Source organism: Echiichthys vipera, assembly GCF_963691815.1.
Source record: "Echiichthys vipera genome assembly, chromosome: X".
In the NCBI taxonomy this organism is placed as follows: domain Eukaryota; kingdom Metazoa; phylum Chordata; class Actinopteri; order Perciformes; family Trachinidae; genus Echiichthys; species Echiichthys vipera.
Genome location: NC_139825.1, coordinates 27,312,191 through 27,334,165, shown reverse-complemented (window position 1 = coordinate 27,334,165; position 21,975 = coordinate 27,312,191). Strand labels below are relative to the sequence as shown.

The 21,975-nt window shown below is 39.9% G+C and overlaps 1 protein-coding gene across 1 annotated transcript in view; it reads right to left on the bottom strand.

Moving 5' to 3' along the window:
* The window catches only part of srgap3 (SLIT-ROBO Rho GTPase activating protein 3), a 65,532-nt gene that overhangs the window by 21,335 nt on the left and 22,222 nt on the right, over window positions 1–21,975 (bottom strand). Inside the window, exons 3-6 of the mRNA XM_083939064.1 lie at window positions 16,123–16,285; window positions 11,050–11,112; window positions 2,784–2,969; window positions 640–768 (exon numbers count right to left, since the gene is read on the bottom strand). Of these exons, the coding sequence (XP_083795190.1) occupies window positions 640–768; window positions 2,784–2,969; window positions 11,050–11,112; window positions 16,123–16,285 (541 nt within the window). The remainder of the gene's footprint in view (window positions 1–639; window positions 769–2,783; window positions 2,970–11,049; window positions 11,113–16,122; window positions 16,286–21,975) is intronic.

The following is a 21,975-nucleotide window of genomic DNA, read 5'->3' as shown; positions in this document are numbered from 1 at the left end:
TTTGTTAAACAACTTATTCCAGTCAGGGTTGCAGGGAAAATAGGAATATAATTGTAGGTGATAATGAAGGGAATATTATAGTGTCAGTATGCTGCATCCTCTACTCTGACCCATAAAAGGAGAGATCACAAAAGGACAGACAATAGACAATAGCGAGAGAGTGAGTGTGAGTGTGTCTTGGGTCATGTTTTGTACTTGGTGACAGAGACAGACATATACAATGACATATTGTGTTTTTTAAAAGCAAAGGTCCCAAAAGCAGCATCAAAGAAAACAAGAGAACGAGGACGAGACAGAGGAGTCAACACTGATGGTGTCCCTTGGAATAATCAGTCAAAAAATATCTTTCTGTAGCTGTGTGATGCTGCAGATCGCTGAACTAATATCCATGTCAACAGCAGTCAGTCAGCAGCCTATCCGTGTTAAATTTGTTGTGCAGGGATTAATAATGAAAAAATGATGACAAGTACATTCATTGGGGCCAACAGAGCAGCTTGAAAACAAACAGCTAACAGGCTGAGAGTGAATCACGCTCAGGAACAGATGGTAAAAAAAAGCGACAGTGCTGCAGAGTTAAATCAACATCAGAAATCCCAGCTGAGAGATGTAAACAAACACATGTGCCTAGCGCATACTTACATCAATCATATCAGAGACGTCATGGATGTAATATTTTGCCACAACTGCATTTGTTGCTGCCAGGTTCAACAAATAGTCGTTCCGGGCTTTTGTGCATTTCAGCTTATTCTCTGAGTACTTGGCTTGCCTCTGGGGAGGAGAGAAGGGAGAGAGAGCAGATGAAGAGAAAAACCATCAGTGCAGGGAAATCAAGCATTTGTGGGGGAGGGGGGGTCTGAATGTGTGCTCAGGCAGCTGCAGCTTTGGGACCATCAGACAGGTAGAGATGGAAGGGGAAGTTTGGAGAAGCGGTCTGTAGAGAAGCTGCCTCTAGATAGTTACATGTTAAGTGGCACAGCCAGGCATTTAGTCATTATTCCTCTCTTAAGTACCCGAGGCTGCAGAGTGTGGAGGATCACAAAGAGGCACTTAAAGAGGCTCTGGTGTTAGTAAGTGGTGTGGCTAAAATGTGTTTATTTTGTATATACTGTATGTCTATGTATGAAGGGTTCAACGGCTTAGTAAAATGCTGCATTCAAGGAGCAGTTTTACTTTAGTGGGAATACTGTTATTTACATTTATATAAGATGCTGGGGCCAGCTTAGCATTTAGACTGGAAACATGGGAAAGCAGCAGGCTTGGCTCAGTCCAAAACAAACTAAATCTGTATACCTGCAACAAAAAAGTTAACTAATTATACACATTCTATCTCATTTGTTGTTATACTTTTGGAGAGGGCCAGCTGTTTCCCAGTTTCAAGTCTTTATGCTAGGCTAAGCTAACCAACCTTTGGCTTCAGCTGGCCTTCATTATTAACAGTACAGCAGGCATGAAAACGGGATTTATGTTTTTATCTAACTCTCAGCAAGAAAGCAAAACAGTGTACTTCCCAAAAATTACTAACTATTAAAATGTCACTTAAAGAGTATTTACACAGCCAGTTTGTTTGAAGTCTTCCTGCCTCTTTGTGTTCAATCATACAAGCTCGATTTACATAGGCTATCTGTGAGCCTGTGTCCCCAATGTGAATTCAGAAAAATATAGACACTTATATTTATAATCAGTGCAGGGAAGAATATATACAAAACAGCATTTTCCATTAAGTGACATTTGTACTGAAAAAAAGAGTGATTTTTCTCTTGTGGTTCGCAGTATTGAAAAAGCAGTTTCACTTTAACAACTCAATGATTCAGACATGGCTCAGAGAGGCATTACTGCTGTTTGTACAAATACAACAAAAGCATCATAATTCTAAAGCAGAGACAGTTTTCCCATTATTTAAATAGTCTGTTTGTACATTTGACTACACGTGGACATTTTATTTCCAATTTCACAAAGCAATTATGATGTGAATTTCAGCTGTGGGTTATAGGAAAAAGGGATTAAGTTTTATTTCTTCCTCTTCCTCCTCCAACCTGTTGGCAAGCAGAGTAATGAGAGTAAAAGCTTAGAAACAAAAAGCAAGGAAGACAATTCATTCACGCTGCGTTATAAACAGTGCTGAGTGCCTGAGCCAATGCAGCATCTCTGAGGACACCAGCCTGCAGGAGGGAGAAATACTGTCGTCCTAACAGACTTTTGATTTCCTGCACCTGAGAGATGATGGGAGTTTCAATTGTATGAAGAAATTCCAGAAAATGATCCAGAATAAGAAATACATTGTGCTCCAGAGAGCACCAGCCCTACACTGCAAGTAGAAATCAGCATAAGTTGGAAAGAGAGTTTGGATATTATATATTATTGCCTGTCTGATGGTATATCCCTCCCCTGCCCTCTCCAAGAACAACTAGAGCTTGTTCTCCATTTACAGAATTAATCTCTTCAAATCTCTGCATCCAGCTTTGAGGAGCAGCTGCGTAAACTGCACTGAACATTATTCTTAAGTCATCTTTCAAGTCCATATAGTAAACTTTCAGCAGACATGGAGCAACATCATCATTCACTTAGAGTACAATTTATTATTATTACTATAAGCAACCCCTTTCATATTGCATATTAAATACATTGTTATTATCAAAATACTGATTATAGCAGCTTTAAATGTCTAAACTGACCTAAATACCCAATAGATGCTTCAGGATTTTTTGCACGAAAACCAAAGCTGAATCGCAGTACATATGTGCTGTATGTAAACAAGCACAACACTATACATACTTCTTACTCACCTTCTCTTTCATTTTCTCAATTTTCCTGACGAAGCTGCGTCTTGGTTGGCGGTCCTCGTGGCGCAGGAGATTAACGTTGAGATCCCCAGACTTGCTGAACTGCTTCTCCTCCTGCTTCTCGGCATCTTTCAGCTTGCTCTCTGCACTGATGCTCTCAGTGTGGTACATGTGGTATGTTTTCATCACCTGAATGAGCATTCAAAAGATTGACCATTAACGTCTCACATTTTACAATATACAATAGCCTCTTATAATAATCCATCCATCATTCATCCATCATCTATAACCACTTGTCCCTAATGGGGTAGGGGCGGGATGGAGCCGATCCCAGCTGACCTTATAATAATTAACAATTAATAATTAAACACTGGAATTGGATTGGTACTTTAAATATAACCATAATAAATAACCAAAGTCCAGGTATTGGAATCAGGACTTAAATGTTGAATTGGTGCATTCCTAGATAAGTTGATAGACAAAACAATGTACCTGCAACTTTTTCATTGTTTCAGTCATTTTTAAAGGAAAAATGCTGGTTTCTGCTTCTCAGATGTGAAATTTTCTAATAGCCCTATATGAAAACAAATTAAATTTATTTGGGTTTTGGCCAGTCGGTCAGACAAAACAAGAAAATTTAAAGACATCACAGTGGACTCCGAAGGTTGTCAGATTGATTAATCAATAATGCTGACAATTGTTGCAGTGCTATATAAAACGACACAAGATGATGCAGGGGTTGTTGTCTGAAATCTACAGTGGAAAGGCATCATTAGTACTTTTGGTCAGCTAGCCATAAATATGCAGAGGTGGCCACTGTTTTAAAAGGACATGTAAACGAGCCATGGTTCAGTTTGACAACTGACATGGATACCACCACTCACAGAAATATTACGGTGGATCAGCTTGAGAAGTGATATAGATGGTTAAATAAGCCTCTTTGTAGGCCAGACGCTCATACACTCATTCACACACACAAGAACCCACACCCACAGGCTTACAACAGCATTACTATTATGTTGACATTGCCATATTCCCGGCTAGACCCAACTAACAATAAGCATATATAAGGTAAATATCATATTCCCTAAGGTCCTCGATGTCATTTCCTTCAAAAATCTGGTTTGATTTGAGCTTTTTCATGGCAAATCAATTTGTCCGTCGATGCAGTGGTATCACAGATGTCATCACATGTGCAATAATTTTAGTGAATCCAAGGGTTGTGTGTGGTTTAGCCTTGTCAAATCTTCACCCCCTCATCCCATCCCCTCCTCACTGTGACTTTCCCAGCCTCTACGTAACTTTTACAATAACTCTTCATCCCTTAATTTCAAGATCTTTTGTGCAGTTACCTCTTCACTTTGATCTCTACTTAGAAACTTTTGATCACACACACACACACACACACACACACACACACACACACACACACACACACACACACACACACACACACACACACACACACACACACACACACACACACACACACACACACACACACACACACACACACACACACACACACACACACACACACACACACACACACACACACACACACACACACACACACACACACACACACACACACACACACACACACACACACACACACACACACACACACAAAACCGTCGTTAGACAAGACAGAAGCATCCTGCGTCTTTAACCCGTCCCAGATGCTCATTGAGAGAGTGTCTCCTTTTGGAAGCCCATTCTTAAGGCTTGTAAAGGAACGTCCAGATGTGAGCCGCATCTTCAAACAGCTCGAGCATTCAGAATTTTCTATGAACACCTCAGGATGTTCGACAGCCAACATAAACAGTCATTTATTTGTTTCCTGTGATCAAGTAAGTAATGCACACTTGGTGCTGAACTGAAGCAGTGGGGTTCCTTTTATCTCTATCACTTGCAGCTATAACCTTCCACTGACCTCTAACCCTGGGATAGTAATATTTACCAGTGCTGCCACTTGAAGAGGCTCTATTTATTCCCATCTGTTTGCTGTGTGAATAAATAGTACTCCTCTCCAGGCAGTGCAGGAACTCTTAGAAAAACAATGACAATGGAGTGACAAAAAGCTGCAAGGCAAAACACCTGAAAGTGACATAAATAGATAGAATAAAAGTCACTAGTCTATTCTCAGAGTGACAAAGTTTGACATTGATGCTACTTCACTAAGAGAGAAACTAGGCAAACAAGCCCCTGTTCCTCCCTGGGCTGTCAAACACTTTCTTTCAAAACTGCTCTGAAAAAGTGCTACATTTCCAGCCAACTTTGAACCATCTGACTACAGGACCTGCAGTTAAAGACGCAAGCTAATTTGCAGGAAGACTGAGTTTCAGCCATGTTTACAGGAGATGTGTGTATAGTCGAGTCCTCTGATGACAGCCTAGGGCTATTTAGCTAATTCAGTCTTTGAGCTGGTGGAAGAAACCAGCAGGGAAAAAATGGCTGGAATTTTTCATAATGAACAAGAGGCGAGAAGTAGATACTTCTTTTCAACATACATCTAAATGTGATAGGGATTTAAGTTTAGATTTAACCAACCACAACATCCCTGGTTTGACTCTGACTGGGGACCTCTGTTGCACTCGAGTCCTAATAGACTCCTTTCAAAATGTTCTACTTTCTGCCACACTTGAAAGGCATTTGTAACAATATCATGGTAAAAAAGACAAAAATTAGATTTGTCCAAGCATATGGTGGGTAATGAATGAGCAAGGACAAAAATAAATAAATAGTAAAATCTTTATTATATCAGTCAGTAAAATAAGGTAATAAATAAACAGAAGCAAGAGCAACTTGATTAGATATGATATCAAATTATGTTATGGACATATTTTTTATGAGTGTTAAAATAGACCAATCATGCATAAAATAGATATTTTCTTTATATATATATAAATTATATATATATATATACACGCACATATATATATATATATATATATATATATATATATATATATATATAAAAGCAATATTTATTTTTTTAAATCTGATTAATTAATTTGGATTTTTTTTTTCAAATATGCAGCAGCTATGATATTTTGATATTTCTTTTTCAGCACTAAGAAGCTGTGAGTAAATGTTGTAAAATACGACTAAGAAAAAAATGAATGAACTACAAAAGAGTTAATGAATGAATGAAAGAATGAAAGGAACCATCACCCAGGCCAGAAGAGAGATTGTCAGTGTTGTTAACAAAAAAATAACCGTGTATGAGACTGAAGAGCAGACATGAGACACAAGGTGGTGGATCAGAAAGATAAGATAAGCTTTATTGATCCCAGTGGGGATATTAAGTCAGCGCAGCAGGAAATTAAAATAGCTTCAAGCTAAGAAAACTGGATTTCACAGAGATATGTTACTGAAAGCAGGAAGTGACATATTTTCTGGCCTTTGCTCCTATTTCTTATTTCATGTTTGGTATTTGCTAAGCCACAGCAATGACAACAGGATCTTCACTCTTAATAATATTCTTCTGCAGCGTCATACTTTAAACAATAGCTTCAGCCTACAGTCTTACCTCTTACTGAGCAGCCAGGTATCCAAATATGATTTCAGTTTTCTCTCAGCAAAAATTGTTTCGTTGGCAGCCAGTGAAAACGGTTAGAAAATACCACAGGGCAACTATCATGTGGCCACGCTATTGATTTAGCTATTTCTGTACAATCAAATACTAACAAAATTGCAGCCATGAAAACAATAGTTGTTTTCTTCTCCAATAGACAGTGTTAATGGTGTTAAGATGCTCATTTGTGAAATTCCTATGCCTGCCTGTTCATTGTCAAACTCTGTCATATTTATAATGGAAACTGGAAAATCCTTTCATACGAAAAATGCTTACTTTGTTGGTAATTACAGTTGGCCCCAAACAGCTTCACAATGGCAGCATTACGAGAAGAATATATAAAAAATGTGATTGCTGAGCCTTTCCAAAATTTAAAAAAAGCAAGGTACGATGTAAAGAAATATCAGAAGGGCTGATCTCCCTCAAGCATGGTCACGATGTGATGGATAGTTAGAGAAAGAAAAGTGAAAATGTATGTGTTTTAAAGCCCCTGAACACAGGTGCTTCAATGATTCAATGATTCAATGATTAGACCTCTGCTTGGGTTGAAGGTGGGCGGGGCTTTGAAGAGAATTTGATGGAGATTCATGAGGTTATAAAAGTCCGTATACCAATAAGAATGATAAAGGTGTACTTTGTCCCACCCGAACAGGTGAAACAAAGCTAACAAGAGACTCAGGAAGATGTCAATCATTCACAGTAGACACACCCACACAGTCCTGAGAAAAGGTCTAATCAACTAGTTAACTGGAAACACCTGTGTGGGTGTTCAGGGGGTTTAATGTCTAGCATGAAATTGTACAATTTCATAGTAAGTGAAGGCAGGATAACCGTCTAATTGGGCCAGCAGACCAACCGCTGTTAGCAGCGTCACATTTACAGCAGCAGCCTATTTACATCCAGCCCGCCAATGTCGCCAAAGACACGGATATTGTAACACTCAAAAAAAAGCAAGTAGAAGTGCTTTCGTTAGTGGGTCATATGATCAATCACCATTGTTTTAACTCACTCTTTGATAGATAGTAACTAAAAGGACAATTAAATAGATGAAAATCTTTTAATCAATTTAAAATGAATATGAATATACTGAACAAACATGCACTTTTGATTATCACTTGCTCTCCATGACACTGATCTATTACAGCATCCAAATGTACAGATGGCAAGATGGGGGAGAGGTGCCAGAGCTGCCCTTTGGTACTTTGACTTTCATCACATTGCACAGATGAATAAGTCATACAGTACACGACAGATCTGCTATCTCTTCTGTTTCACCTCGGGGGGCAGAAGATTGCTGAAGTTGCCTGGAGCTCATCCAGTTTTTGGGCACTAAGCCTCTCTCAAAGAGAACTCATCCCAGAGCGCTCAGTGCAGCACCAGAACAGTATGTCCTAATCCCTGTCATACGTTTCATCTATCTGCAGGAAATCCCATTATTAACAATTCAGTTATTCAGTTCTTACCAATTATTGTATATAAATACAATGTAACTGTAAACAGTTGTAGAAATACTTGAGAAAAAAGTAAAAAGAATTTGCAGATAGCATAATGTTAATTACAAAAATGAACAAGTAACTATGGGAAATTATTGCTTATATTACCTGACTGATGTAACAACACAGTGTAATATGCTGTCACCCCATTAAAAATATGACTATAAAAATGTGGTCTTGGGAGACATACTGCCTTTCATACTGCTGTCTAATTGTGTTATACTGATTTTTGAAAAACAAACATCACTTGGCTGTAAGTTACGACAGGAAACATCCAAACATACATCCATTAAGTATCTTTTTTATGTTAAAACGTATGGGATGCCTAAGAGTTGGTTGCTGAAAAAAAGAAAGAAAAAGAAGAAGCAATTTTTTCTGTGCGGGAACTGACAGAAAAACAGCTTCTTTTTATAGAAGTGAATAATATGGATTATATTTTTCACAAGCAGCAAATCAAAATGAAGCAGAAGAGTCTTTTCAACACAACAAGATAAAGATTACATCGGTATACCAGTGGAGAAACCTTTCATTATAATAACTCTCTACTAAAAGAGAAAAGCAAGTGGTGATACAACAACATCAACAACAACAACAAAGCAACTAATATGGAACAGGTGACCTACAATGAATGAGTGCGTCCATTGTTATGGAAACAAGACAACAACACATCATGCAATCTGCTTATTACAGTTTTTCTCAATCGCTAAAACACTAAACCCTGTTGTCTGAACCAATTTCTCTGTTGCCTGAACCCACTGATTGAATCAATCACTCTTTTGGCAAAACCATGAGCACTTTTCACCTGTTTGGACACAACTTACCAACACATTTTCATTGTGATGCACCTGTGCTGCATAATGGTGAGCACAGGTGGCAAAAGTCAAACACAATTAAAGCACGGTTGTCACTACTTGAACACAACAACTCAAAATTGATCACACTTGTGGCTAATGATGTGAGGGAATATATAAAGCCAGTTCAGAGAGCAGAGAAATCTGAGAGGAAGAGTTCGTGTGAGAGGAGGTCGAGGTGGTCGAGGTGGTCAAGGTGGTCGAGGTGGTCAGCGAAGACAAAGAACAGTAATATCTGATGTTCTTGTTGTTTATTTCCATGGTATGAGCATGAGGGAGGCCGGACAAAGGGTACAACCAAACATCGGTAAATTCACTGTGTCCACCATAATCCGAAGATTTAGAGAAGAGAACAGGTAATTATCTTTTTTGACATTATAGTAAAGTATGTAAATGTTGAGAGCAAATTACTGTATGACATATTACAGCATATACTGTACAACAGTATACTGTAAGTGAATATATGTTTCAGTACATCACTGTGCCGATGTACTGTAGTATTGTAATGGAGGGTTAGTCTAACTGTCTGTAGGCCTAGTTTTCCATGTATATTTTTTGTAACTGCATGTTCTCTTTTTGTAGAATTGAAAGACTGCCACATGGGGGTGGGAGGACAGGTGGCACATGTACACAAGTGGCAAATGCATACGATTACTGTTTGTTTTGTACAAGTGTACAAGTGCTAAATGCAAATGTTTTTTGTTTTGAAACATGCATTCAGCATCATATCCTGAGCATTGTGTTTTCTATTTTTCTATGTAGTGTTTAGTGACTGCTCAGTAGTGTTTTTAATTTTGATTGACTTGGGGCACGATTTGACAACAAATTTGACAAACTGTTTTGAGGTGAAAGTTTGGTTTTGCAAGAAGAGTCTGAGGTTTTGTGAATGTAGCTTGAAAATTGGGGATTGTGTTCACAGTTTAGAGAAAAGGAGAGAAGCTTTCAAGAAATGTGTCTTAGCAATCGAGAAAAACTGTAATTCTCCTAAAATGCTCCCTATCTTTCTCTACAAAAGTTATGCAAACAGTCTTTACAGTCATGGATTAAGGCAGGAAGGTATTTCACAGGCCTCCACAGAGACAACCAGTGATAAGAAGAAGAGAAGAGAAGAGAAGAGAAGAGAAGAGAAGAGAAGAGAAGAGAAGAGAAGAGAAGAGAAGAGAAGAGAAGAGAAGAGAAGAGAAAAGGAAGAGAAGAGAAGAGAAAAAAGAGAAGAGAAGAGAAGAGAAAAAAAGAGAAGAGAAAAGAAGAGAAGAACCACCAGATATGAAAGCGATTTAAGCCCAGAAACATTTCCCACTCTTTCTCTCACTTATCATCTTCAATCATCATCACAACCCCAATTGTGCTAAGCAGGTAGACAATAAATACATAATATCTTTATAATACAACATTAGTTTTGAAATGTTTTTTTTTCTCATGAGCTTCTTCTCTTAATATAACAAAATACAATTCAAGAGTACCACAAATTACATCCTCCAAAATGACCATGAGGTTGAATCAACACTTTTGGACACCTCACCTTTTGACCTTTGGACAAAAACTGAACATTATAACCTTTATGGAGGTAAGATTTATTTCATGGCTGTTGCATTTGACAGCATTAGTTATAGCAGTTGTACAGCCGAGATGACCTGTATTAGCTTTACTTGCTGTGCACACCTGGGCAAAGTCTAATCGTTTGAAAGAAAAGGACACTTTCATTCAAGAGAGGAAAACACAAGTTGTTCAGATGCACAAATAAGAAAGCAAGGTCATAAAAGAGAGTAAGTAGAGAACTTGAAATAAAATGAAACACAGAGAGAAGAAACAGAATAGGATGAGCTCAGTCATGAGATCATAGATATTAAAAAAACAGATGCAACATTACACGATAACGAATTGGATAACTCTAACGCCATCATTCCTGGGTGTCGCTTACATTTGCCACCTATGGGCAGAAACAATCTTATCATCTGTGCAGAATCTAATGCTTTACCGAGAAGACCAGAGAGACCAGGAAGGCTTGCATCATTTTCCACACATCAATACAGAGTAAGTGAGAGATTTAATTTTTTAATATATACTGCAAGTATACTAAACTACAAGATGTTAGTGAACCATGCTAGGCAACTTTACCATTACTAATGTTTCTATGTAACAGCTGCGTTACGAGTCATAATTACATTAATTTTATTGTTAGCTCTCAACAGCATTAGTTAAACACATAAGTTACAACATATAGTTTTATTGGTAATAAACTATATTTATGTTTTGGTAGAACAATACAATGAACGTCACGTCTAAGGTTTAATATCTAGACAAGGTGTTGGGCATCGATCTGTAGGAGACAGTGTATTACTTACAGTGTAGAGTTCATTTGTCACCTTCACCAGCTCCTCGTGCATCTGGATCCCAATGTCCTTGCTCTGAAACACAACAAGAGGAAATAACAGTGGTGAGACAAAAAATAATGTTTGAGCCTTCAGCTGTGACATGTTGGAAAAAACTGAGTCAGCTATCCTGACATTATGACTTTGGTGAGTCGTAGTGAAGTATCTCGATAACTATTGGATGGACAGCCGTCACAGTTGCTACAGATATTCAAGGGCATCAGAGAACGAATCCTAATGACACTGTTGATTCCCTTTTCGTCTAGCGCCACTATTCAGGTTAGAATTCCCACTTGTCCTACACTTCAGTTCGTACCTCTTAAATTAATAACACATTCTCGAATGCTCAACAAAAGATAAACCTTGTCTATTTAGGCATTTATTCTCTGGTGTGATGTGAGTATTACAGTGCCAGATGTCTCTTCGACTAAAAGCACAGACATTTATCGAGCAAAAAACTACAGTTCCTCAAATGTCCACTTGAGGCTGGCTCCAAAAGTGAGTCAATCCCCTTAGATCCACTTGTTAGAATACTGAAAGTTACACCACAACATGTTTACAGCCTGGTACAAACCGTGTTGGTCTCTATAGCAAATTTCCCCATTCATGAAAACTGTGCAACTTTGCATTTAATTTCCTGTGATTATTGCATTATTATCGAACCTTGTATTTAGATTTTTGAACTGCCTTTTGAAAAGTCTCTTTTTTTGGCCTTTCCGTGCCTTTATTCTGATAGGACAGCTGGAGGTTGACAGGGAAATAATAGAGAGAGTGGGCAACATGCAGCAATGGGCTGGAGTTGAACCCGGGCCACTGCAGTGACTGAGAGCGTGCTCACACTATCCTTTTGGCCGCGGCCAAAACCGGTTTTTCAGCTAAAGTCTAGTACCTTTAAGTAGTGTGAGCGCACCCGCTCCGCGCTCAACTGGGGCCAGCTGGGCCGCCACGGCCCGCTTGAAAGAGGTGGGCTTTAGCGGAGCCGTTTGCACATGTACGAGCACGAGCGTGCGCACGTGTACGAGCACGAGCACGAGCCCTACGGCAGTAGCGTTATGTCATGTAAATAGAAGGACGGACCATGCGCGGACATTTAACAACAACAACAATGGCGGTGAAAGGTTCACGTTGTGTTTACTGCAGATTTGGTCGGATGAAAATATTCAAAAACAGTCGACAAGACGCACAAAAACTCCGAGGTCTATGGAAAGATTTGTAAACAAAGCCACACACACGCGATCAATGAGTGTGACGTGTTACGGCGTGATGGCGTATGGACAGCAAGAAGCATTGGGCCGTGGCCCAGGTAGTGTGAGTACAAACGGGGCTGGGGCGCGGGGGGAGAGGGAGGGGGGACAAGTACCCTAAAGTCCGGGTCGTGGTCCGGGAGGACAGTGTGATCACGCCCTAACTTAGCCTCTGTATATGAGGCCCAGAAAAGTCTCATTTTCACCAATTACTGTGCATGTGTGCATGTGTGAAGTGTGTCAAAGTGTGAAGACAATGTGTGACATTCTGTGAACAAAAAAAAACACTGTCTAATTAGGTTTCACTCTGCTCTACAAAGATAAATAAGAATCTAAAATGAATCTAGAGGAACAACGAGCCATATATTCCCAGTTTCATATCTCATTTTAACAGTGAAGAGATTGCTAGTCATCATTTTCTTTCTGCCACGAATTGAATATGTTTTGTTTGGAAAAAAAACTGTCAGCGCTTCGGAGAACACCTCATAAAGCTGCACAGGTTTTAATACACATGCATCTGTACCCTTTTATAGCTATCTCATCGCGCAGCATGTCTAGTGATCAAAAACATGGGAAACACCTGGACTGGAGTGAGAAATAAATGACAGAGTGAATCTTATAGCGTTGGTGTGTGGGGAGAGAAACATTAAGCCTTTATTTGAAGACTTTGAGGTGTGAAAATGCACAGACAGCACCAGCACCCCTCAGTGTGATCTGTGATGGTCTGACACATTCACAGAAACACCTCTCCACAGATCTATAGGAATTTGTTATGTTATAGAAAGGGTGATACAACAACCAATGTCTCTATAATGTGACTATAATGAATTAGTCTTCCAGCTTCAGCAGTCCAAATTCCATGTTATAGCATATTCTATCAGAGCGTGGGTCAGTGGGTCGTCACTGCAGCAAGAAGTTGGCTTTTGTTATTTTCTGTTTGCTTGAAGATGTCACCATAGCTACAGTATGAGAATATACCATTTGTTTATATTGTAGTTTTATCTCTGCTGGGTGAAATAATACAAGCAGCAGAGAACAAGGGACTCGGAGTGTCTGTAGCGAGTGCAAGGCCATCGGTTACTGACTGTAAAATGTTCTATAACGCTTTATAATTAACCAATTTGTGGACTGCTGTTGTTAGCATGCCCAGGGAACGACTGTAATGGCCTGTAGCAGCACTTTCTACCAATTGTTGTATACTTACGGGGCTTAATTCTATTCTATACTTTGTCTTGTGGGTTGCTTTCATGCTAAGGGACGGTGGCGCTATGGTTAAGCTACAGATTAGAAAAGACGTCACTGCTGGCGCGTTGGCTGTTAAAAAAAGGAGAACTGTGTTTAAGGAAGTGGGCAGTGAACGCATCATGGGGACAAACGCAGACAGACCAGTGGTGTCAGAAGTCCTGATGGCTCCTTTAAGGACAGTGTGAGTGCGCCCTAAGCAGAGTTCCTGAATTTCTGTGGATAGAGAATTTTGATACTTTCACAGTATTTATATAGCCCCTAGCCTTGCTTCTTAATAACTTTTTACAATATGGGAAATTAAAAAAAATAGGCTACCCCAGACAAAAAAGTCCTCTGAAACATTTATATTTTTATTTGGGAGCAAGTAACTGCAATACATTTTAGTGGCTACAGACTACAGTTTCTCACAATGGGTTGTTGTTATGAGTGAAACATGTTAATTTGAAACACACTACATCTTGTCAAAACAAAAGTCATATCTTAAGGGTGTTCGCAGGTGATGGACGGGAAAGTTAAAATTCTGTCGAAGTGAAAAGGTCGATAAAATTAAGGCCATGTTCATGACTGAAACAATGACACTGTGGGTTGGAGATGCATGCAGCTAATTAGGTTGGATGGGTGGGTTACTGGTCAGCAGCTAACAATAGCTGATGCTTCGCATGCTGCATAGCCTTATAAAGGGTGGAGTGTTCTTTTAAATCTAAAGACACTTCTTTGTACATGTCAACAAGAAACTAATACTGATGCACCCAAAATGGTGCATCACAGTGACTCAGCAAGATGCATAAGGGTAATTTCACATATGAATCATTAAAAGTATCATTTTCAATATAATTAGCAATATAACAAGGAGTAGCTGTGTTGAAAGAAAACCTCACTGCACCTTAATTGACAAATGACTAACAAAACAGTGATAGGGCAAGTATTCATGCAATTCACTGCGATACACATGTTTGTCCACACCCTGCTCGGCTAACTGTGCTTGAAAAAACTTGCTACTGGTGAGTCAGAGGCTTAACTATGCCACAAAGAGGGAAAAACTTATCAAACAGTCAGCAGTTCTTTACTAGACTAGAATATAAAATGTAAATATAAAAAAAACCTTAGTAATACAGGAGGGATTTGTTGTTTTTACTTTGTTTGTATTTTGAGAGCAGGGATTAATTCCTACTGAAACAAGCATTTGATTTAATGTGATGAATGGGGAATATCCTCAGGGGCTCCAGCAGCTGGTGAATGGCATCTGTATGCATCAGTGGCTCTGAAGTGAGACAGACTGCAGCATGTACTGCAGAGGCTCCGGGAGAGCAGGGAGGGTTCAACCAGCGAGTGAACCACTGTGATGCAACCACTGTAAGAGCTGTGGCGGGTCCTATTGTAACAGCCCTTATAGAAATGTCCTGCTTGTATACATTCTGTTTGCTCTTTGAAAGGCAAAAAGTAACAATTTCTGTACATTTGCACATTTACTTGAGACAAAAATGGAATACCATACACCATCTATACATGTAAATACAAGATATCATTAATGTGATACATTCCTATGGTAAGTCACAGCTTTGTATGCTAACCAAGCCCTAGATCAACAGCTTTTTGTCCTTGATCACCATGTCATGTCCAAACAGTAGGGGTGGAATGGTTTACCGAAAAAATCTGTCCCGTTCAGTACGCATGTCACCGCTCAGTACACGTGTGTACTGTTTGGTTTATGAGGTGCAGCGTAGCGTAAGCCTTCATGACCGCTGTCCTCTCTCGTATCCATCTCAGTACTACGTCTCAGCGTGTCAAATCCCGGCGTGCCGGGAGAACTGAAAAACCGTGACCCCAAAACCGTGATATGAACCGAACAGTGGATTTTGTGAACCGTTCCACCCCTACCAAACAGTCAATCATCAAAAGCTCTTTCATTCATTTTCAGAGTTCCATGACATTTTTGATGCATTATTTATTGGCTTCCAATATGTCTACCAGCAAACAGCAGCAGAGCCATCTATTCATACCTTCAAACATAAAAAAAGTACGCAACAGCACCTGGCTTAAAAATCACTGAGTGTTTCTCCTTTTTCAAATCAGAGTAATATCTGAATAGAGCCTAGTAAGCAGAGTGCAGTTCACCTACAGGAAGGCCTGCAAGGTGAAAACAGGGTTCTGATGTTTGGATAATACCTCAGTCATCTCTGCTATGTGCTGACAGTGAGCCAGATTTTGCTCACACTTGCAGGGTGTTGGGTGAGGGGTTCTCAGTTTCACTTTCCCCTGTGTGTTGTTTTGATTGCACTGCAGGCCAGACAAAACTCATACACCTTATACTAAATTCATGTGTGCTGAGATAGAGCTCAATGCACCACGTTTCTTTGAGCTATCAACAGCTATCATCATTTTCCTAGGGCCAAAAAAAGTAGAGAAGTGGCTTTCAACATGACAAGGCCTGACGCTGAGGCCCCAAAGTTTACAAGTTTTCTCAGCAAATCACTCAGATTTTGTAATCTGACATTTAGTGTACTGGTGATAAAAGAGTGGCAGTAATCAAAGAGGCAAGTTCGATAGTCTCACTGACCTTCTTGAACAGGCGTATGATGTCCTCGCTGATCTGTGCCAAGCGGACGATGACATTGTTGGTGTATATGTCACTGAGGGTTGCATGGTCACGGCTCTCTCGCCTCGTCTGGTTCAGCACAAGGTACCAGCAGTTGACTGAGGACAGCAGATGCTGGTCTTTCCTGAAAAAAAAACCCCAAAAAAAGGAAAAACAGATACTGTTATAACATAAACAAGTGGTAATGTATTCAATAATGGTCATTTGCTTTACATTTTCATTTTTGGTAAATGGACTTTCCCAGTCTTCTTACCACTCAAAATGCTTTACAGTATAGTCCATGTTCACCCATTCATGCATACATTCATACATTATTGGCAGATGCTTCCATGCAAGGTTCCACCTGGATCTAATCATTCATTTATTAATCGCACAGCCTTCGGGAAACATTTGAGGTTCAGTGACTTGCCCAAGGACACTTCATTATGCGGACTGGAGAAGCCAGGGCTCCAATCAGCAATCTTGTGATTAGTGGACGACCGGGTCTACCTTCTGAGCCACAGCCGCCTGTTTAACTTAGCATAACTCCAGTTTAAACAGGACTAAAGCATAGGCTATACTCCAATATAACTTCCTTGTCTGCAGATCTGTCCCGGTTTGTGTACAGTTTCCGTGGTCCCTTTTTTTAATGCAGATGAATGGCTTGGACCCTAACAAACATGGCCGGATGGACCACGCGGACAGTTTAATTTTGGTTTAAGAGTCAACAGCCACACAACAACTGTTAAGCTATACTTAGGCATAACAGTGCTTTGAGCTTATGGTTTAACCCAGGTATTGGAGAAAGTCAATTTCTATCTAATGGTGGCGCCAGATGAAATGAAAGGTGATCACCAAAGTATAACAATTCGTCCTATGGGTGATGAACGTGGTATGATGTTCAATTCCATCATAACCCATCTAATAGTTGTTGAGGCATTCACTAAAAACCACAAATGACTACCCCATGGTGGTGCTGGTGGAAAAGTTCGGGGATTACCAACGTCAGACCATAAATGTCTCTCCCAAACATCATGGTTGTTGAGATATTTCGCTCTATATCAAAGTGATGGACCGACTGTCCAACTAGCCGACATTGCCAACGCAATAGCCATCCCGACAAAAATATAATGAATGCTACGGTTTGGTCAGGCCTCAGCTTGTTGTACATGCATAATGCTGGTGACCATAATGATCCGGTGAGTCATGGGCCCTGATTGCTGCATAATCAGTTTGAACTGTCTCCGCCTCAGGTGATTTCAAATAGAAAGACCAAGGCAAATAGACATCGAACCAGACGCACACAATCCCTTCAAACCCATACCCTTGTCTGGACCCTATCTGAGCATTAATCAATCAACCAACCCTGAGGAGGAGACGAAGAGACAGAGGGGGAAATGAGAGCAATAGAAGGAGAGAGCCAGAGCAGGGTGGGGGATAGGGTTTCACCATGCGTCAGAAAAAAAGAGATGAGCAGCACGAACATCAAAGAGCTCTCCTTCAGAGAGCTTCCACAATGCTAATCATATCTAATGAGGTTGATATCTAGCTACTTCAGAGTGCTTTCCCCATTATTCCTTTGCTTAACTCTGCCCCTAAACGCACTTACATCAGGCTAACAGGACACAAACACCTGCATTGTTCTCAGGACAGCAGTGCGAGGGCAGAAAACAGGATGGCATCTGTAGAAAGTGTCATCTATCCATTTTTTTTTTATCTTGGGCCCGCGTCTTCAACATTAGATTGAGTCCTGTGATGCACTTCAGCAAGTCAATTTATTTGCTAATACAGAAACATAATGGCCATTAGAAAGATACAACTAAAATCCACCTATAAAACCACGCCAGTTTTCAGTCTTTCAATCAAGAGATATTAATAAAATGATTAAAATTAACATTCATTAGCTGTATCAAAAGTAGATGAACCTCCACTGACTAAACAAGGAAGGGGTCAGCTTTTAGGTTTTACTAATAACACAGGATCTGATGTAGAGCATATTCTCCTTTGTTCCTCTGGGATGGCCTATTTCTACGATGTCTCCATTCCTCACTTTGTACCAGTTCTGCTTGACTGACCTATCTGCCTGTAGGGGACGCAGCTCCTCGGTGTATAATTGCAGTTTGCAGTTGAGAGGTTTAGAGAGCAAGCACCTCGACTCTCTGCTAATCCCTAAAAGTGGTCAGCGATGCTTCATCACATCCCTCAGCACAACCAGACTCCCATTTTAGTCCCTTCTTTATCCTCCGTAGCTTTCAGATAAATCCTTGGCCCTCATCTGTTGGTTGAAAGTGCTTGTGGACCTGTAGTCTCCAATGTAATACCGTTGCTAAATCTGCTCACTCTTTCCTTTAAGATTATTAGGTTTTATTTGACAGGAGAATCAGGTTATTTACTTTTCATGCCACACTGATAATTTTTGAATTTATAGGCAAATGTATCTAATTATTTAATCTACAGATATGTATATACAGAAAAACATAAAGAATCAAACAGAATTAAGGGTCTATAGACATGCTAGCGCCTCTGTTAGACACAGATGCTTTGAGCTAAATGCTAACACCGGCATGCTAACATGCTCACAATAAAGATGCTAACATGCTGATGTTGATCAGGTAGTATAATGTTTATTATGTGCCCCAATCTTAATTTAACGTGTTAGAAAGCTAACATTTGCTGATTAACAGTAAACACAATGCAGCTGGGGATGATGGCATCGTCAGCCATTTTGAAGACCAGCAAATACCCACCATTTGGTCATAAACCAAAGAGGCAGACACATTAAAATTTTAAAAACAGAATGAAAAGTCACAATAAATATCAAAACTTAATCCGAGGGCATGAATGTACCAAATGTAAATGACTATCGATCATGAAATTGTAGAGACATTGAGTTAAAAATCACAAATGTCAACCTCATGGTGGTGCTAAGGAAAAAGTCAGTGGATAACAAAGCAATTACGATGTCTGTGAAACTTTCATGGCAATGAATGCATTTAATAGCTGTTGAGATATTTCAGTCTGAACTAAAGTGGGGAATTGGACAGAAAAAAAAACAGTTAAAAAATGTGGCCAGGTACATATTCTTAATGCTCAGGGTTAAACCCTTAAAGAGAGAAACAGACAATGGACACAAGATCTCTCTCCCAAGTTGATGTGCATATTTCACAGGAATTAGCAGCTAAAGGTCAGTAATTAGGCCTGTGTAACAGGAGCAGCATCTCTGGGAGTATTTTTCACAGTACTAATTCTAGCTCCTCAACTTTTTTTCTGGGAAAGAGGCACTATTTTTCGTACTAATGCAGATGCCTTTCTATACCAAAGGATCGACTTCTGCGAGTATTCATCTCTGCTGTGCACCCACTTCTCCTTGCTGATTTCCTGTAAATGGCTGAGTATCAGTCGAGAGCCTGCAGGTCAATTAACCTAGAAGGCTTTGAAAAAGGGTTGGTTTTGGATGGCTCCATGCCCTCGGTATTTATACACAGGATATCATTAACATGCAGAAGGCAAACAATGAGCTCTGAGAGTCTCTAGAGAAATGAGAAGGAAGAGGAGGAGAGACGAGTGCAGCTTTCTGGCATCCTATTACATCTGTCTCCTCCTGTCTCCATGGTTTTTACGAGTTCTGCACTGCATTGCTGTCTCTATGAGCTAGACACGTACATCCAGTTTAATCTGTGAAGGCATGGAGGAGCGTGAAGAAGATCAAACTCAGAGACAGTGGAAGTGAAACGAGAAACAAAGGAAGAGTTTATGGTTAGAGTATATTGCAATAATCCTTTGAATCAAGGATAAACTGATGGCAAGCTGTCTCCATAATGTGCATACCCTGAACAAGTAAGCAGTATATAGAACAGCGCATGTGCTTTAGTCATGGCTGCAGTGGATGCACCATCTAATCACCCAGGGCCTATGATGTGTCGGAGCCAGGATTTCCAGAAGGAAGTGTGTATTTATCAAACCAGGACTCGGCTCTGTGAAGGCCTTTAATCCCCTCCACACTGCCTGCCTGCTGCTTATCAATGAAACAGCCAAGGAAAGGGAGAAGGAGCCAAACAACAAAAGACAAGGGGCATGTGGGCACATGGAGCCAGCTCTGCCATTCAAATTCGTTTTGCCCCGTTTTCAAGCAGGGCTTCAGTACTTCAATATGCTATAGCACTGAACTGCACGTCATTTAGCAAGTTTTTCTTTTCTTTTCTTTTGTGAGTGGACACGTTGCCAACATTTGATGCACAGCTGCACAGACACGGGGACCAGAGCAGAGTAGAGCAGCATCAATGAAGGGTTTGACAAGATCTGAAAAACACACTGTAAACCAGCTAATCTGTAGAGAGGAAAAGTCCCTCCCCTTCCTGTGGACCACCATGGGACTTTATTTCAGAAAAAAATATGTATTATAGGGAACAAAGAGAGACAAATAATTTTGAATTGTGCCATGAATCATACACATTTGATGTTTGTTCTACTTTAAAAAACATAATTTTGCAAGTCAACAAAGCCACAGTTTGACATTAAGCTTTTAAAATATGTAATAAGAAAGGCTACACACCCCAAAGCCGCAAGTGATGTCTCACTGAAGTTAGGATACCTGATGTTTGCGTTTGTGTTTTTCATTACTGGATGTAACGTTAATCATAGGAGAAACTAGTTTTGCTCGTTCTCTCATTTCCTGGTTGACAAAAAGACTTACTGGATAAAACACATCAGGTAAAATAATGTTACATGTATTGTGGAACACAACTAAGTTAGCTAGCTTGTGAGCAAGCTGAGGTATTGTGCAAGACAAGGGATGTAGTTCACCGAGCGGTTCACTGAACGGATTTACACAGTAGAACTACATCAAAGCTACGATGGAATGTGACTTTATTCACTTGAAGACATCATATTTGTAATTCATGGCACAATTCAAACGGGATGAAATTCGTCTCTCCCCATTCATGTTTCTTCTAAAATAAGGTCCCATGGGGTTCACCAGAAGCGGAGGGACTTTGTCTTTCTATTGATATTGTACATGCTGACTTCACCAGCTGGACTTCTCAACCTGACAAGAGGAGGGAATGGACTGCTGCATTTAGACAAACCAAGCCTAAAGAGATCTAGCCTAGCTTAACCTTTGACCCTTTGACCCAAATTAATTAATTGCATCAAATGTGTACCAGACACAAGCTGCATCACACATAACTGTTCTTAAAAGAAACTAGATGCTAGAATATCCATTGATACATTTTCTAAACTGTGCCCTGCTGACCATGAAATGTGGGGAGACATTTCTTGAGAAATGAGACTTGCAAATGAGAAAAAGCAGATTCAAAACTAAAATAACTCACTTAGATAGAGCTGGCGCTGTGAAGATACCAAACAATGTTCTACCCCAGTTCCTCTTAAAACAATTGTTTGGACATACACAAAGAGATTAACACACACCAATTTTGACATCACTACAAGCCCTGTCTTATCTCTCCCAGACAGGTTATTCTCCATATCAATATTGCACATGTTACCTTTTTAATGGTGCTGTTACGTCTGAATATGTCTGTGTGAAGGACAGATGATAGCTATCCACTCTAATTTGATGGGGTACATTATAAATCCCATTCATGATATGTCTGCTCCATAATTATAATCAAGTTAGCTGTTGTCTCTCTGTAACTGTAAACCATTAAAAGAAAGGAAGTGGTGCACTATCTGGCCCAGCAACTGTAGCAGGAGCAGATCAGTAACCCTTCAGTGTGCCTTTTCACTGTGGCAAATGAGGTAAAATGGAAGAGCAAAATTATCCTTTGTCGGGATGCTGTGGTGCAGCTGTAGCTGCAGTAGCTGTAAATCACTGTG